The sequence below is a fragment of the Callorhinchus milii genome, unplaced genomic scaffold (genome assembly GCF_018977255.1).
Source record: "Callorhinchus milii isolate IMCB2004 unplaced genomic scaffold, IMCB_Cmil_1.0 Scaffold4, whole genome shotgun sequence".
Lineage (NCBI taxonomy): Eukaryota > Metazoa > Chordata > Chondrichthyes > Chimaeriformes > Callorhinchidae > Callorhinchus > Callorhinchus milii.
The window spans coordinates 46,570,770-46,586,371 of NW_024704745.1; the positions used below are offsets into that span (position 1 = coordinate 46,570,770).

Genomic DNA, 15,602 nt, shown 5'->3' on the forward strand with positions numbered 1-15,602 from the left:
ACTTTGACCAGATTGTTGAACAGGTCCATTTTCTCCAGTTTTTCTAAACCTAGAAGAAACCTGCAGTGAGAAAAATGAAAACACTAAAGAACTGGTATTTCCTACTGCTGTTCCTAAGCAAATAGTACTTTGTATCAAGTGAAAAGCTTCCTGATAGCTGCTGAAACTCTGCAGGATGGAACAGATTTTATTTTGATTTCTTTTATATTTACATAAGATTTGATATTTTATAGATCATTTTAATGTCTTTGCTTAATGTATGTTAAGCATTAGCAATGTTTTTTTTTAGAAACTACAACATGTGTAAGAACTGAACTACAATGTGCGTAAGAAGAAGAACTATTTTAGGTTTTGTTAATCCTTTTCAGTTATGTAACTGGTGTTCAAATTGAACTGTTTTGGACAATTGCAAAAACTGATGCAGGGATGCTTAATTCAGTTGTATAATACTTCGAGCTTTTTTAAAAAAGAAATCCATTGCATCTAGTAATATTGCACTGGACAAATAAACATTTACCGCCCACGTGTGGCATGGTTAATCAAAGAGAAAATTCTGTAAATGCACTGGAGATTAATCTGTATTGGAAAAAAAAGGTTAGTGTCTTGAATATGAACCTTCACCACTAGTTCTGATAAAGGGTCACATCCAAAACATTAAACTTTCTTTCGTTCAGGTACTCATCGACATGTTATGCATTTCCAGCATTTTCTGTTTTAATTTTAGATTTTCAGTAATCCGAGATTACCTTTTTATTTCTGACATATTTTATAGTCTTGTCCCTCTTCAAGAAATGTCCTAGTTTTTAATTCTACATCTTCAAAAGCTCTTGTTCTTCTGGAGTTTTTGGAAAATAGATCATGGTTATATAGATTAGTTCATGTAGAAGTAATTTCCTAAGTATCTATTTTCTACTGTCTTGATATGTAGATAAATATGTTCTTTTAGGGAACAATTAACAGTGTGGAGCAATGTATCACAGGTCATTAAATAATAACATTGCTTAAGTCATATGCACATTTAGTTTGTCTTCATAATTAAACAAACTGTATTTTAGCAATGCTTATTCCTATTCTAAGATATTCCAGCTACAGTATACTGTTTACAAAGTTTATTTGGTTGTAATATTACGTAATTGTACCTGAAACTATTTTGTGATTTTTTTCAAGCTTTTGTACATCTTTCAGGAAAACATCTTGGAGTTTCAAAAAGTATTAAGAAACTGTGAGAAAGCTACAGTGAATCACTCTGGTGCTATTAATATACAATCACAAAAGTACAAGTAAAACTAAGCCTGATATTAGTAAATACATTTTAGTTAGAATAATATTACTTGCACTACATGAAGTTTCAATTAATTCTGTATAATATGTTTTGTTTATTTGAATGTGGGTATGATACTATCTTGCCTGATAGGCATGTAGGAGTACACTATTTTACTGCAAATTTATTCACAAATTGCCGTAAAACAAAAATAATAGAGCCAATATTGGTTGACTTTGTCATCCTATTGTGTACTTATTTGCCAGATATATTTTGACATGAATTCGGCTCAGTTTTTGTGGTATTTCATTTTCTATGTTTCCCATTTGAATTTACTATTTATAAAACAAGTGTACTTTTTTATAATGTACTATTTAAGCATCCCAAAATATTAAAAAGTGTATAGCATAATGTACAACAGATCTATATTTATTAAAATGCGGCCAAAGTTCTTATATCTGAGCCTTACACAGCAAAGGTATTATTTTGAAAAATATTTTCATATTTTAAATACTAGGACAATATGCAGCACATAAAATGAATGAAATAGTAAGGAATGTTTCTCTGGGCAAGCACAAATGAAAATATTTAGACCATGAATTTCATAATTGAATTGCAACCTGGAAAGTTAAGAAGCAGAAATACAACAAATCACGCTTAGTGTTCCTGTTGGCATATTTTAGTAAATTACTTTGGATTTCAGCTTGTTTTACATACATTTCAGGAAGATTCATCAAGATATCCAGATATTGATGGTCCTTCAGATGTATTAGGTCATTGCATGCTATAATTTTGTTCCTTCAGTCGTACTTGATGTTCCTATATAAGAATTCAGTCTTTGGTCAATGGCACTTTCTAGAAGTTTAAAAAAATTTCTACCTTCCATAATGTTCATCAATGTAACAATTCAGCACAGAGACACGACAGCAACATAAGAGCAACCTTGCACTTTTATGGTTCTGTACAGCTTTTACATTCACTCAACACCAGTTTTTTCGTAACAAAAGAGCCCAGTCATCAGTGATGGGAGCCACTTCTGGCTGTATAGTTGTGTCAGCCTGTTCACTCGGTAACACTCTTGCCTCTGAGTCAGACGATTGTGGGTTCGCGCCCCACATTGGGACTTGAACTCACATAGTCTAAAGTGACACTCCAATTCACTGCTGGGTGTGTGTGGCAAAAATATCAGAGATGCGGTCCAGGATTACAGCAGTATTACAAGTAATACTACAAGTTCTATAGTTACTGTAAGTTAACTACTGTACTTGCACTTTGGAGACAGTCCTTCTGATGGCATGGGAAACTGAGGTTCCATCTGCCTGTTCAAGTGAACATTAAAGATCCCATGGCTCTAATTGAAAAGAGATGAGTGTCTCCCAATGATCTGGCCACTTAAGCCCCCAGATAAAATTGGTCATTCCCTTCATAGGTTTGTGAGACATTGCTGTCCATAAATTGGCTGCATGTTTGCCTACAAATATACAATCCTTACACTTCACATTATAGTCTTGTGAAGCACTTTGAGGTGTTTTGATATCATAAGGTGCTATATTAAATCAAAGTTCATTATAAATTAATTGTTAAATTCTTGGCTGTTTGTAATGTAACTTTTTGTGTTCAGAGGTTCTTAAAAGGTCTTGAGTATATTGAGATGGTCTTGACTTTATAGGTGCTGTGCCAAATTCAAGCAATATATTTAATCTTCGTATCACACTCTGGATAGATTTAATTAAACTAGGTCTGTATAAAAATCATCATCAACACTGAACTGGTTGTAATGGAAGTATACATATAGATAGCTACTTTTTATTAGTTGCAGGGCAAAGTCCACCAATGGATTTAAGAAAATGAGTTAATTCTGTGAAGGTGGAAGAAATTTGGGAAACCTGCCAGTTGTTTGGGTTTACCTTTTAGAATAACCTTTGCCCAACAGATGGCAGTTGTGGAGAAAAACATTAGTTTAAATGGAACTACAGGCAATTGTATTCATGCTTCTATATCTTTCATTGGTAAACTGCTGACAGACTGACCAGCTGGCTTATCAGGAGGATGTGCAGATCTCAATTAGCTCCTGTTAACAACGACAACAACAACTTGCACTTATATAGCGCCCTCCACGCAGGGTAGCGTCGCAAAGAGCTTAACAGTTGCGGAGCCTGACTCTGAGTCGGGGGGATTTGGCCGTAAGCATGATTGAAGAGGAAAGTTTTCAGGTTGGATGTGACGGGATAGGGGGGGCAAGGCGGAGTAATTGAGGGAGAGTGTTACGGAGTTTCAGGGTGTAGTGGCTGAAAGCGCGAACTCCAATGGTGGGCCGGAGGGTGTGAGGGACGAGCAGAGATGCGGGGTGGTGGATTGGGGAATGAGGTTGGAGAGGTAGGGAAGTGCCAAGAAGCGATGGATTTGAACACGAGTGTGAAGATCTTGAAGTCGATCCATTCGGCGATGGGGAGCCAGTGGAGCCTGGCCAGAACTGGTGAGATGTCGGTACAGAGTTTGGTCTGGGGTAGTATGTGGGTGGCAGAGTTTTGAATGAGCTGGATCTTGAATGGTGGAGCTGGGAGACTGGTGAGGAGTGTGTTGGAGTAATCCAAGCGGGAGATGACAAACGCATGCACAAGGGTTTCAGCTGCAGTTGGGGTAAGGTACGGTCGGAGGCGGGCAATGTAGTGGAGGTGGAAGAAGGCGGTCCTGGTCAGGGACTGGCTGTGGGGGAGGAAGGACAGCTGGGGGATGAACCAGATGCCTAGTTTGCGCATTGGTTTGGTGAGTCTGGTGGAGATTCCACGGAGGTTGAGGAGTTTAGATCCGCAGGAGTGAGGATGTTGACGGGAACCAATGAGTATGGCTTCCTTCTTGTCCATATTCAGCTGCAGGAAGTTTAGACTCATCCAGGTTAACCCTGTAAATGCTAACCCTAATGGGTAGGTTGGTCCGAGCTGAACAAACAGTGTGAAGCTTTCAATGGCAACTTATTTAGCTGGTTAAACTCCAGAAGTTCCCCAATGCACACTCTAGGGTCCCCAAGCCTTGACACTGGCCAAGCTTTGCCTAATACTTTCCAGAATTAGGTGTCCCTTCTGGGAACGAGTGCACATTCCAAACATGGAAATTTTCATGTGTGGGTAGCATGCATGGATCTATGTTTGGTTTGGATACTCTTATGTATGGTGATGTGATTTTGACCAAAGCAGACATTCTCCGCCACCCCAAAGAATGGTTTTATGTGGTCTGCAATTTGCAGAGTACACTAATTAGAACCAAGAACCTCTCCCCAGTTTTGCATTTTGTTAAACAAGAGAATAAAAGCTCGATGACCACAAAAAGGTAAAATGAATGTATTCCTGACATCATTGAGAGGAGAGAAAGTAAAACTTTTGAATTGCCAAATCAAGCCTTGAAGCTTTACCCTGTCATGCCTCTTATTTGTCAGCTTAATGTGGTGGGACTGTTAAATGTAATCCTGCCACCTACAGGCAGCCAACAACATCTCATGTACTGTTTTGCCACAATCTGCAATCAAATAGGAGCAATCAGAAAATAAATGAGATGTAGGGTTTTAATGGGACGGATAATAACTCAAATGTTGACATAACATGTCCAAATTGATATTTCATTTTATTAAAATTGTCAAATAATATCACAACTTTAAAACAGTATCTACCGGATGAAGCACAACTAAGAAGAGAATTAGGTATTTGATCAGTTACCTTTTCTCTGGGGGAGTTTCAGCAGTCCTAATAAGACACTCTTGCTATCTAGTGTCAGCAGCTCATATCAATCAGTTCTTTCCCACAGAATTATGAATTCTGTGAGGCAAGTCAATTAATTTTTCCCACAGAATTATTTTAACACCTTACAGAGGCGAACAAATTTTATTCAACAGCTAAACAAACTAAACTTTGTTACACAGAAAACTAATTCTACTGTTTGGATTGGAGATTTCAAACCTACTTTGGGATGAATTGTTTCCACCTGGTTCACATTCTGCTCAATTCCAGTAGTTCCTTCTCCAACCTGTGGAACTATGCTTTCTTGATCTGTTATTGACATCATTGCTAATTTGCATTTGGAGGTATTGTTGTGGGTTTACTTTATCCTATTTACCATTTATATATATCTTACTGCTGGGAATGGGAACACTACATTGCAATGGTTCCATGACTATATCACCTTTCCTGTACATTGAACTCTCTAAAATGAGTTTGCTGGGTCTTGTACGTAATGAGGTGGCAGTATATATAAACTTCAGTATTGGGGCTCAAATTAATTTCTAGAGTTAAAGGAAGAGTGTTTTATGACTCCGTTTATAAAGGAGCAAACAAGAGGAAATAAATTTTGGACTTGGTTATGAGTAATAGGGATGATCAAATCTCCAACACAAAAGTGGGTGAGGGATTAAGCAACTGATCATAATGTTATCATATTTGATATTACAAGGATTGGTGAGGTTATAAAAACAAAAATAAAATTGCCAAAGGAGTTTGATAGGGGTAAGGCAGTGGATGTTGTATATCAGGAATCCAGTAAGGCCTTTGATACACTTCCTCATGAAAGGCTGAAACTGAAAATAAAGAAAGCAGGAATCAGAGGAAGTATCTTGCAAAGGATACGTAAATGGCTGACCGATAGAATCCAGAAGCTGGTGGTACAGGAAATGTCATCAGACTGGGTGAATATTACCAATGCAGTTCCACAGGGGTCTGTTATGGGACTTCTTTTATTTAACATCTTCATAAACAACCTGGAGCTAGGAGTCACAAGCACAGTGGCTAAATTTGCAGATGACACAAAGCTATTGAAGGTGGTACACTGCAAAGATGAACAGGGTAGGTTACAGGAGGACTTGAACATTCTGGGAATTGGGCAGATTGATGGCAGATGAAATTGAATGTAGCGAAATGCAAAGTGCTGCACATAGTGATAAAAAATCCAGGAAGGACTTTTTTTATATATATTATATATATATATATAGTCCTCGGTAACTGAGTAAGACAAACCAGATGCTGGGCTGAATTAAAAGGGCAATATTGAGCTGAAATAGTGGGGTAATCCTGCCACTTTATAAATCACTGGTTTGACCACACTTGGAATACTGTGTGCAGTTCTGGTCACCGAAATATAAAAAGGATATTGTAGCAATTGAGACGATACAGAGGAGGGCAACCAAAATGATTGAGGGGATGGAGGGACTAGACTACGAGGAGCGATTAGATAAACTGGGCATGTTCACACTGTAGAAGAGAAGGTTGAGGGGCGATATTGATTATGGTCTTTAAAATTCTGAAGGAACTGGATAAGGTAGACCCTGATAAGCTGTTTTATCTTGCACTGAACAGTATAACCAGAGCACATGGCTTGCAATTGAAGGGATAAACTCAGAACAAATCTGCAGAAACACTACTTCAGTGAGTGAGTAGTCAAATTATCGAACAGGCTCCCTAGGGAGACAGTGGAAGCAGAAAATGTTGTTTGTTTCAAGAACAAATTAGATAGATTTCTGCTGGAAAATAATATCACGGGATGTATACTTTATGACATGACATGTCAAGTGACTGGAAGGATAATGGAAGGCAAACAAGATGGACCTTGGTCTTTCGCCTAGCAAATTCTTATGTTCTTATGTTATAATTATCCTCACAATAAGGCCCACTACAGGATGGGTGTTTTATTTGGAGAAAAATGTACTGTTTTAAAGCTCTAGATTTGGGTCTGAAGAGGCCTCGGTTTTAAGGATTTGATGTGGTAGAGAATTGAGCTGTTTCAGTTAATCTTAAAATACTGACATGGACTTGAACCCAAGATCTTTTGACTCTGAGGTGAGTGTGCTCGCACCTGAGCCAGGCCAACACTTTTGGGTAGAAATGTAAATGACTTTGGTAAGCAATGGAGTTTTGGTACAATGGATGTTCATTCAGGTTACCTATTACTGTCTCACTTTGGGAGGTGCTCCTGATTAAATATCTGGTACTAAAATGGGAAGGTAGTTCAAATCATTTGGAGCAAGAAATGGTGCCAACTCAAAACACGAGCCCAGAGAAGGAAATGGATGTTCATCCCAGTGCCAACATAACAGGATGTAAAGTGGGTCAGGTCTGTTTAACTGCCACTTGCCTAGTTTTAAGACTTTCATGAAACTTTTTCCAATTACAGATGAACTATTTTGGAACAAAATGGTTGCTATGTGGACTTGTATGAAGCTGATAACTTTTGATGGTGCTTTTCCTCAAATGATAAATGTTTTGAGTTGACCAGGTAAATATTGTTTTAATCTATGGCCTCCAGTTCCATACAGTATTGTTCTGAAGGCCTTCCTCATGATCGAAATAATGTTATTGTTCTGGACAAACTTGTAAAATCTGTACAAATGAGATATGCTTAAAGCAGATCCTTATTTTGGTCACGGGTAACTTGTTGCTGTATTTACAACCTTGACCATAAATGTTTCACCCTCGTTGAATTAATCATTGTCCTAAATGGTTGAGATTCTTAAGGTTATAATATAAAGAATCCCAGTGGCAGCACTATCCTGAGTTCTCTATGTAATTTCAGTTTATTTTCCAGCCACCGAGAAATAACCTGAATTGGTCTAACTCCAGAGGTGATGACTTTTCAAAAAATTCAGCAGAGTGAAACACTCAACTCTCAGCTGTGGGGTGGAGGTAATCTGCAGCATTATAAATAAAATGGTATTAATTTAATGACTGTTTATGGAATATTGCTGTGTGCAGATTGGCTGCCATATTTGCCTTTAAATACAGACTCCACACTTCACAGTAAATTTTGTGAAGCACTTTAAGACATTCAACAATGTGGTCAGGTCAAAAGCATATCAAAATCAAGAATTATGACCGTGATTATTATGCCGATAAATAACCAGCTGCTGCTGAAGCTCTGAATTTCCAACTCGTGGAACCATTACTCAGTTGTGTCCGGACTGTGGGCGGGGGAAAGGCGGCAATGCTCTCACACATTTCAAGTTGTCCTGCTTAGCAAGGAGCCCTAGTATCTGCGACCTCAATAGTGGCTATTTTCCTTAGGTGTGTGTGCGCGGGGGAGGGCAGGGGAAGGGGTAAAGGAGGTAAGTTCTCCTCAGGCTGAGTTGACTTAAAGGTGAAATACCATGCAATAAATTATCAACATGTAAGTGGTCCTCTGTGGCGGTCTTGGTTGTCCAGTGTTTGAGCCAGGCAGGTCTGCGGTACTCCGGGCGAGGGCACCGCTGATCACAGCCGGACTCATCGGGAGGACTTGGAAGGGCAGACCAGGCAAAGGGGGGGCAGGGACTCTTCCCAGTCAGTTCCCATCAACCCTACAAAGCCAAAGCCCCAACAGGTCCTGGCAGGACCAGCAATGAAATGGTTTGCCAGACGGTGCTCTCTGGGTGGTTTTTGCTGGTTAGACTGCCCCGGAGTGACTCTATTCCCGACACAAATACACACCGAGTGTTGGTGGCAATATATGAAGCTCTGTACTTGTGAAATGCTTAACAGCTGATGGTTACAGAGCAAAGCTCTGGGGCTCTGCAGGAGCTCCCGGGACCTGCTGCCAGAACGGAACTGAGGTGCGGGGCCGGGCGGGCGGGGGAAGGTGGACAGTGGCACCATGGCCACGCTGCGGGTCCCCTGCGTTCTGTCCCGCCGCCTGGCAGTCGCTGCCGATGTGCAGCTCGGGCTGACGGGCCGAGGCCTGTGCGCGGAGCCGAGAATCCAGCCCGGCCCGAGGCCATCACAGCAGGTCAGGCTCCCGGGGACTGACCAGGGACTGGGGTCAGGGACTGGGGAGAGGGTCAGGGACTGGGGAGAGGGACTGGGGTGAGGGTCAGGGACTGGGGTGAGGGTCAGGGACTGGGGTGAGGGTCAGGGACTGGGGTGAGGGTCAGAGACTGGGGAGAGGGACTGGGGAGAGGGTCAGGGACTGGGGAGAGGGTCAGGGACTGGGGAGAGGGACTGGGGAGAGGGTCAGGGACTGGGGAGAGGGTCAGGGACTGGAGTGAGGGTCAGGGACTGGGGAGAGGGACTGGGGAGAGGGTCAGGGACTGGGGAGAGGGTCAGGGACTGGAGTGAGGGTCAGGGACTGGGGTGAGGGTCAGGGACTGGGGAGAGGGACTGGGGAGAGGGTCAGGGACTGGGGAGAGGGTCAGGGACTGGGGTGAGGGTCAGGGACTGGGGAGAGGGTCAGGGACTGGGGAGAGGGTCAGGGACTGGGGAGAGGGTCAGGGACTGGGGAGAGGGTCAGGGACTGGGGAGAGGGTCAGGGACTGGGGAGAGGGTCAGGGACTGGGGAGAGGGTCAGGGACTGGGGAGAGGGAGGAGGGTCAGGGACTGGGGGAGGGTCAGGGACTGGGGAGAGGGACTGGGGGAGGGTCAGGGACTGGGGGAGGGTCAGGGACTGGGGAGAGGGTCAGGGACTGGGGAGGGAGGGGAGGGTCAGGGACTGGGGAGAGGGTCAGGGACTGGGAGAGGGTCAGGGACTGGGGGAGGGACTGGGGGAGGGTCAGGGACTGGGGAGAGGGTCAGGGACTGGGGAGAGGGTCAGGGACTGGGGAGAGGGACTGGGGTGAGGGTCAGGGACTGGGGAGAGGGTCAGGGACTGGGGAGAGGGACTGGGGTGAGGGTCAGGGACTGGGGTGAGGGTCAGGGACTGGGAGAGGGTCAGGGACTGGGAGAGGGTCAGGGACTGGGGAGAGGGTCAGGGACTGGGGAGAGGGTCAGGGACTGGGGAGAGGGTCAGGGACTGGGATCAGGGACTGGGATCAGGGACTGGGGAGAGGGTCAGGGACTGGGATCAGGGACTGGGATCAGGGACTGGGGAGAGGGTCAGGGACTGGGATCAGGGACTGGGATCAGGGACTGGGGTGAGGGACTGGGATCAGGGACTGGGGTGAGGGACTGGGGTGAGGGTGAGGGACTGGGGTCAGGGACAGACTTAATTGTTTTAAAAACTATCCATTTGCCACACAAACTGTTTAAAGTTTAAAAGGAATGACATACTGAACATGCCTGGCAGTGATCGGATTGTTGGTTTGTGGAAGTGTAAACGAGTTTCTATATAATGCTGATTAATACCAAACCTTTAGAGAGAAGGATAAATATATTAAAGGGGAGATGCATAATAAGCAGTTGATGAAACCTTTTAACATTTGTTTCCATTGATCGATAAAGTCTCAAATAAAACAGAATCGACAGAAACAAATCTGCCTACCAGCTTTGAAACATTTTGATGAGAAGTATCATCAAGGACTTGGAGAATTATGGGACAAAGCCAGGTAAGGAAGGTTAGGTTCAAGTTACACTGGTTATTTCTGAAATTGGGGCAGAAATATTGTGATATTTAAATTTTCAAGCAAATTCACAGAATACATTTTGCAGACATGAATCCATTTAAGCTTCATTAGTTCTGTTTCTCTAGTTGGAAGTATTGCAGCAAAAAAATTACACGGTAACCTAAATCAAAAGTTACGGTCCATTAAAGTTTGCTCTTTGTGACAAATGATTGTAGGAATTGGAACAGGAGCACACTCATAATAAAGGGACCCAATATAACAACTTGCATTTGTATTGCAATAAGTGCAATGTACATGTAGGAAAATGTCTCGAAAAGCATTCACACGGATGGAGTAGAAACCTAAGCAAGAATACAACAGCAACTTGCGTTTGTATAGCGCCCTCTATGCGGGTAGCATCCCGGAGCGCTTAAGAATACAGCACTTAAGAATACAGGGTTATAGGAGCAGGAAATAGGGTGAACACTCTGTAGAGTCTAAACCCCAACATAGGCTTGTTGAGCCAAACGGCCTGTTTCCATGCAGTATCACTCATTCAGTGGAATTCTATGAAACCTGCTGCTGAAAAATATTGGAGCAAAATATTCTGTTGATTCTTTCTGGTTAGAGTAATCCATCAAAATTAAGGCAAACGTCTCCAATCTCCATTTCCCTCAAAATACTTGTTCAGTAGTTTTGATTTTGTTAACTGTTTTTCCTGTGTTTTGCTCGTCTTTCAGAGAAGTGCTCCTGAATCCTTCCAGCTGGCAGTACGCTGTTCTTCTAAATCGGTTCTGTCCCTCAGAATTACTGGAGAAGCATCTTCAATCACAGAAATATTACAACTTCCTGCAAATTGCTTTGCCCTTTCTCCAGCATTCTTTACGATGTTACATTAGTAGGACTCAATGCCGGTACCCCAAACAGCGACACCAGAATGAAAGGCTGAAGCAGTATTACCTCCTAAACGCAGCCTCCTTACTGCCAGTCCTTGCATTAGGAATACAAGATGGAGAATGTGTTCTCGATATGTGTGCCGCTCCTGGAGGGAAATCTGTGGCTATATTACAGTGTAGTACTCCAGGTAATTGTAGTCTGATATATTACACTGTATCGCTGGTGTTTTTACTTTTAAGACCAAACACTTAACATCCTTGATTGTCCTATACTATAATCTGCCTTTCTTGCTTACACAATTTCTCATCCTCCATTCTTTGCATCCATTTAACACACTGCTCACAATAGCACTGTTATATATCCATGCAGCTTAATGTAGATAACACTATTCTAAGATTAGAGGAAGTAAGCAAGTGAGCAAAACAGCTTTGATTTTATTTTTAAGGGCATCTTCTTTGCAACGAACCTGACAATTTGAGATACAAATGGCTGCAGCAAACTCTTGATTCTTTTGTACCTGAAGATGTAAAAAGAAGCATAATTTCTGTGACCCAGCGGGATGGGAGATACTTTGGCTCACATCTACCAGAAATGTATGACAAGGTGAGGTTGAATTTTGATCTGTTGCCACTCTTTTTTAATGAGCACAACGATGCTCAGTGTTATAAAGATCATGTCTAGAGTACACTAATCATATTAGTTGAATTGTTACAGAGGCCAGAGGGTTGAAATTCCTCCAGTCTCATGCAAACAAGTGGATTTTGTTTTTGCCTAAATGAACATCCATGTTGGCTTTCTATTCAGTTCGTGCAAATTTCGAGCAAAAACAACTAAAAAAACAAACAAACGGCTTCTTTAGCCATAGAAACTGTTGTGAGGACATCCTAAGTGCTGCCTTGGTATATATTGGTATATGGCCCAATATCTATCAGTAGCATTTCCGATTCTTTAATCTTGAACTAAGTTTCTAAAAAGAAAAAAATCTGTAGCAAAGGCTAACTATTCCTCCAATTATTGAACCCTCCACACTACTGCTTGCCTACACTTACCATCACTTTCTAGTCTTTGAAAATCTGGAGCTGCACGTTGTTGTTCAATATTCTCCTTTCCTGAGTAGTCATCAACATCATAAGTACCTAATACTGAACACGACTTATCAGCTCCACACTCACATGGCTCTGTACATGCCAAACTGTGGTGGACAGCCACCACTTTGCTATTTGTGCCTCACTCTTTGTTAAGTTACTACATTTGACCCGAAGGTTGCTCTACCTGTTTCTTCACGTGATAGTTTTGGTTTTCTCAGCTAAGTGCATTCTGTGTTGGTTATAATGTTCACTTTGACAGTTCTCCAGGCAATTGTTCTATCCATGTGACTATTTAAAGTAGACTACAGGATTGCAGATTAATGATCTCAGAAATAAGTACCTTGTTGATCTCACTGATGCTTTTCTTTTTAGTGTCTATACTTGTAACTATTTTTTCCTCTGGGTAGTTATTCTTTTTTATAAAACGTTTGAAATCCACAATAAAAAATGAAAGAAAAGTTCATTTTGCTTTAGTTCAGCTTTTTCCTAATAAGGTTGTGTTGCTCCCATAGGTGCTAGTTGATGCCCCATGTTCAAATGACCGAAGCTGGCTGTTCTCCTCTGACCTCTTTCAGACTTGCACGAGGATTGCACACAGGCCTAAGCTACCAACTCTGCAGAGACAATTACTCAGGTATAGCAGGAAAGGTTTGACATCTTTATTTTAGCTTTGGCAACTTTAAATAGAAATACTGTCAAACAATTAAACCAGGAGGCGATTAACGTAAACTTACCTATAACCTGTCACAACGGTATCATTCCTATAATCCTGGGGATGCACTATATTGTCATCCTTCTGATGACCAGCCAAGATCCCATCTGTCTGCTCAGATGGACATTAAAAATACTGTTGCAATGCTTGGATAGAGAAGGTCGTGGTCAACAATCCTCCAGATAAAATTGGTCATTCACATAATGGTTGTTTGGGGAGCATTGCTATGCACAAATTGGCTGCTGCAAAGTGGAGTCCTGTAGCTCAAAGGTTAGATCACTCACCTCACAAGCAAGAGACCTGGGTTTGATTCCCAGCAGGGTGAAATGTTGCGCAAGATTCCTTAATCCACATGTCTCTGGTCACCTAGCATTAAGCAGGAACCCAGTTGTTAGTCAATTGGTGGATTATTTTTCTGGCGGTAATAATTCCTTCAAAAATGATAATAATAATAAATTTGTCACTTCAATCCACGACTATTTGTGGGACACTGCTGTGTGCAATTGGCTGCCGCTTTTCACCCACAAAACATACAGTCAGTTCACTTTGCAGTGTATTCTCTGAAGCACTTTGAGACTTCTCGAAGACGTGATATGGTGCTATATCAATGCAAGGATTATTATTATTACATTTACCTACAAATGTAGCCACTATACTTGATAGTACACTGAAGTGCTTTGAGTGTGATGAGGCATATCAAAAGCAAGGATTTACCTCTGTGCCTGATAGAAGTGACATCTGTTTTCGCTATAATGTTAACTTTGACATTCTCCCACCAATTTTTCCATTCCTGTGACTACTTAAAGTAGACAGAAATAACAACTAAAACAAAAACAGAAGTTGCTGGGAACACTCAGCAGGTCAGGCAGTAGCTATGGAGAAAGGAAAGTGAGTCAATGTTTCGGGTTCACGACCCTGCGTTAGAACTCTTGACGTGGACCCGAAATGTTGACTCACTTTCCTTTCTCCATAGATGCTGCCTGACCCGCTGAGGGTTCCCAGCGACTTCTGTTTTTGTGTCAGATTTCCAGCATCTGCAGTATTTTGCGTTTTGAACAATGACAAACGTCTCCTTTGTCTCTTTACTGGTCACTTGCAGGTCAGGTGTTAATGCATTACGTCCTGGAGGATCACTAGTTTATTCCACGTGTACGTTATCTCACGCAGAAAATGATGACGTTGTGAGTTCTCTCCTGAATTCCTGTGACAACATTCAAGCTGTGGATTTAACAGAATTGTCATGTGCCCTCTCCCACGACTTCACATTTGCTAAGGGTATACAGCATGGATTGTTAATAGTGCCCGAAAGGAGTAAGACATGGGGCCCTCTGTATGTCAGCAAGTTGTGCAAGCTGCATTGATTTATCACACATCTAATTGTTTACAACGTCTAATCAGGTCAGCATACTCTGTAAATACAATAATTCATTTATTTAAATTTGGGTACATTTTACAGTTCAGAATTATTAAAGGTTTTCTAAAATTAAGTAAATGTTTTTAAGCTTACTTCCTGATCAGATGTCATCATTGTTTCGCCCACAAAATATACAGGCAACTCATTTAATAGTATATTCTGTGAAGCGTTTTGAGATGTCTTGAGATGTGATAAAGCGCTATATCAAATGCAAGGATTATTATTATCAGCCAGATATTACATTGTGAAGCAAAATTAGTCTGACAGACGGTAATGTTTTCCAATTATAATTTAAATCTACAAACTAAATTTCTAAAAATACTACATGCAGATCAGAATGTTAAAATGCAAATTAAAGATAGAAAATAAAAAATAAATTATACAAGACAGAGTTTAGCAGCTTAAAAATCACCATTCAGGCTTCTTTTAAACAGTCTGTGAAAAGTTAGTATACTCAGGGAATGGTTATCCTGTGCTTTGAAGCTCACAGGGTTGATGTTTTTAGGATGTGGCTGAGTTATTTATACTTGTTGGCCTGAATTGAGGGTTTGTACAGCACCACTGGAGGATTCACTGGGTAATTTGCAACAGAAGCAACAAGGGTGTGGTGTTCATTGTCTGCTGCAAGCAATGAAGACAAAAGACGCTGTGCAGCTTTGTAGAAACAACGACTTCCACTGCAGGGTTGAAATCTACGGTCTTGAAGAACAATATTACTTTTTCTACAAAAACATCACAGTGGTTAGAGCACTCGCCTCACAAGCGAGAGACCTCGGTTTGATTCCCGAGAGGGTGAAACTTTGGGCAAATTTCCTTACTCCACACGCCTTATCCCTCGAAAAAAAACAATTGGTCATCTCAATCCACGACTGTTTGTGGGACACTGCTGTGCGCAATAGGCTGCCGCATTTTGCCCACAATTTATACAGTCAATTCACTTTACAGTATGTTCTGTAAAGCGCATT

General features: G+C 41.6%; 1 protein-coding gene across 1 annotated transcript; it reads left to right on the plus strand.

Annotated features, from left to right (window-relative positions):
• The first annotated feature begins 8,863 nt into the window (after positions 1-8,863).
• nsun3 (NOP2/Sun RNA methyltransferase 3) lies at positions 8,864-14,734 on the plus strand. The gene is made up of 6 exons (XM_007887029.2): positions 8,864-8,998; positions 10,426-10,529; positions 11,267-11,610; positions 11,869-12,026; positions 13,024-13,145; positions 14,323-14,734. The coding sequence occupies exons 1-6, from the start codon at positions 8,867-8,869 to the stop codon at positions 14,582-14,584; spliced, it is 1,122 nt and encodes a 373-aa protein (XP_007885220.2). The 5' UTR covers positions 8,864-8,866; the 3' UTR covers positions 14,585-14,734.
• The last annotated feature ends 868 nt before the right edge of the window (positions 14,735-15,602 follow it).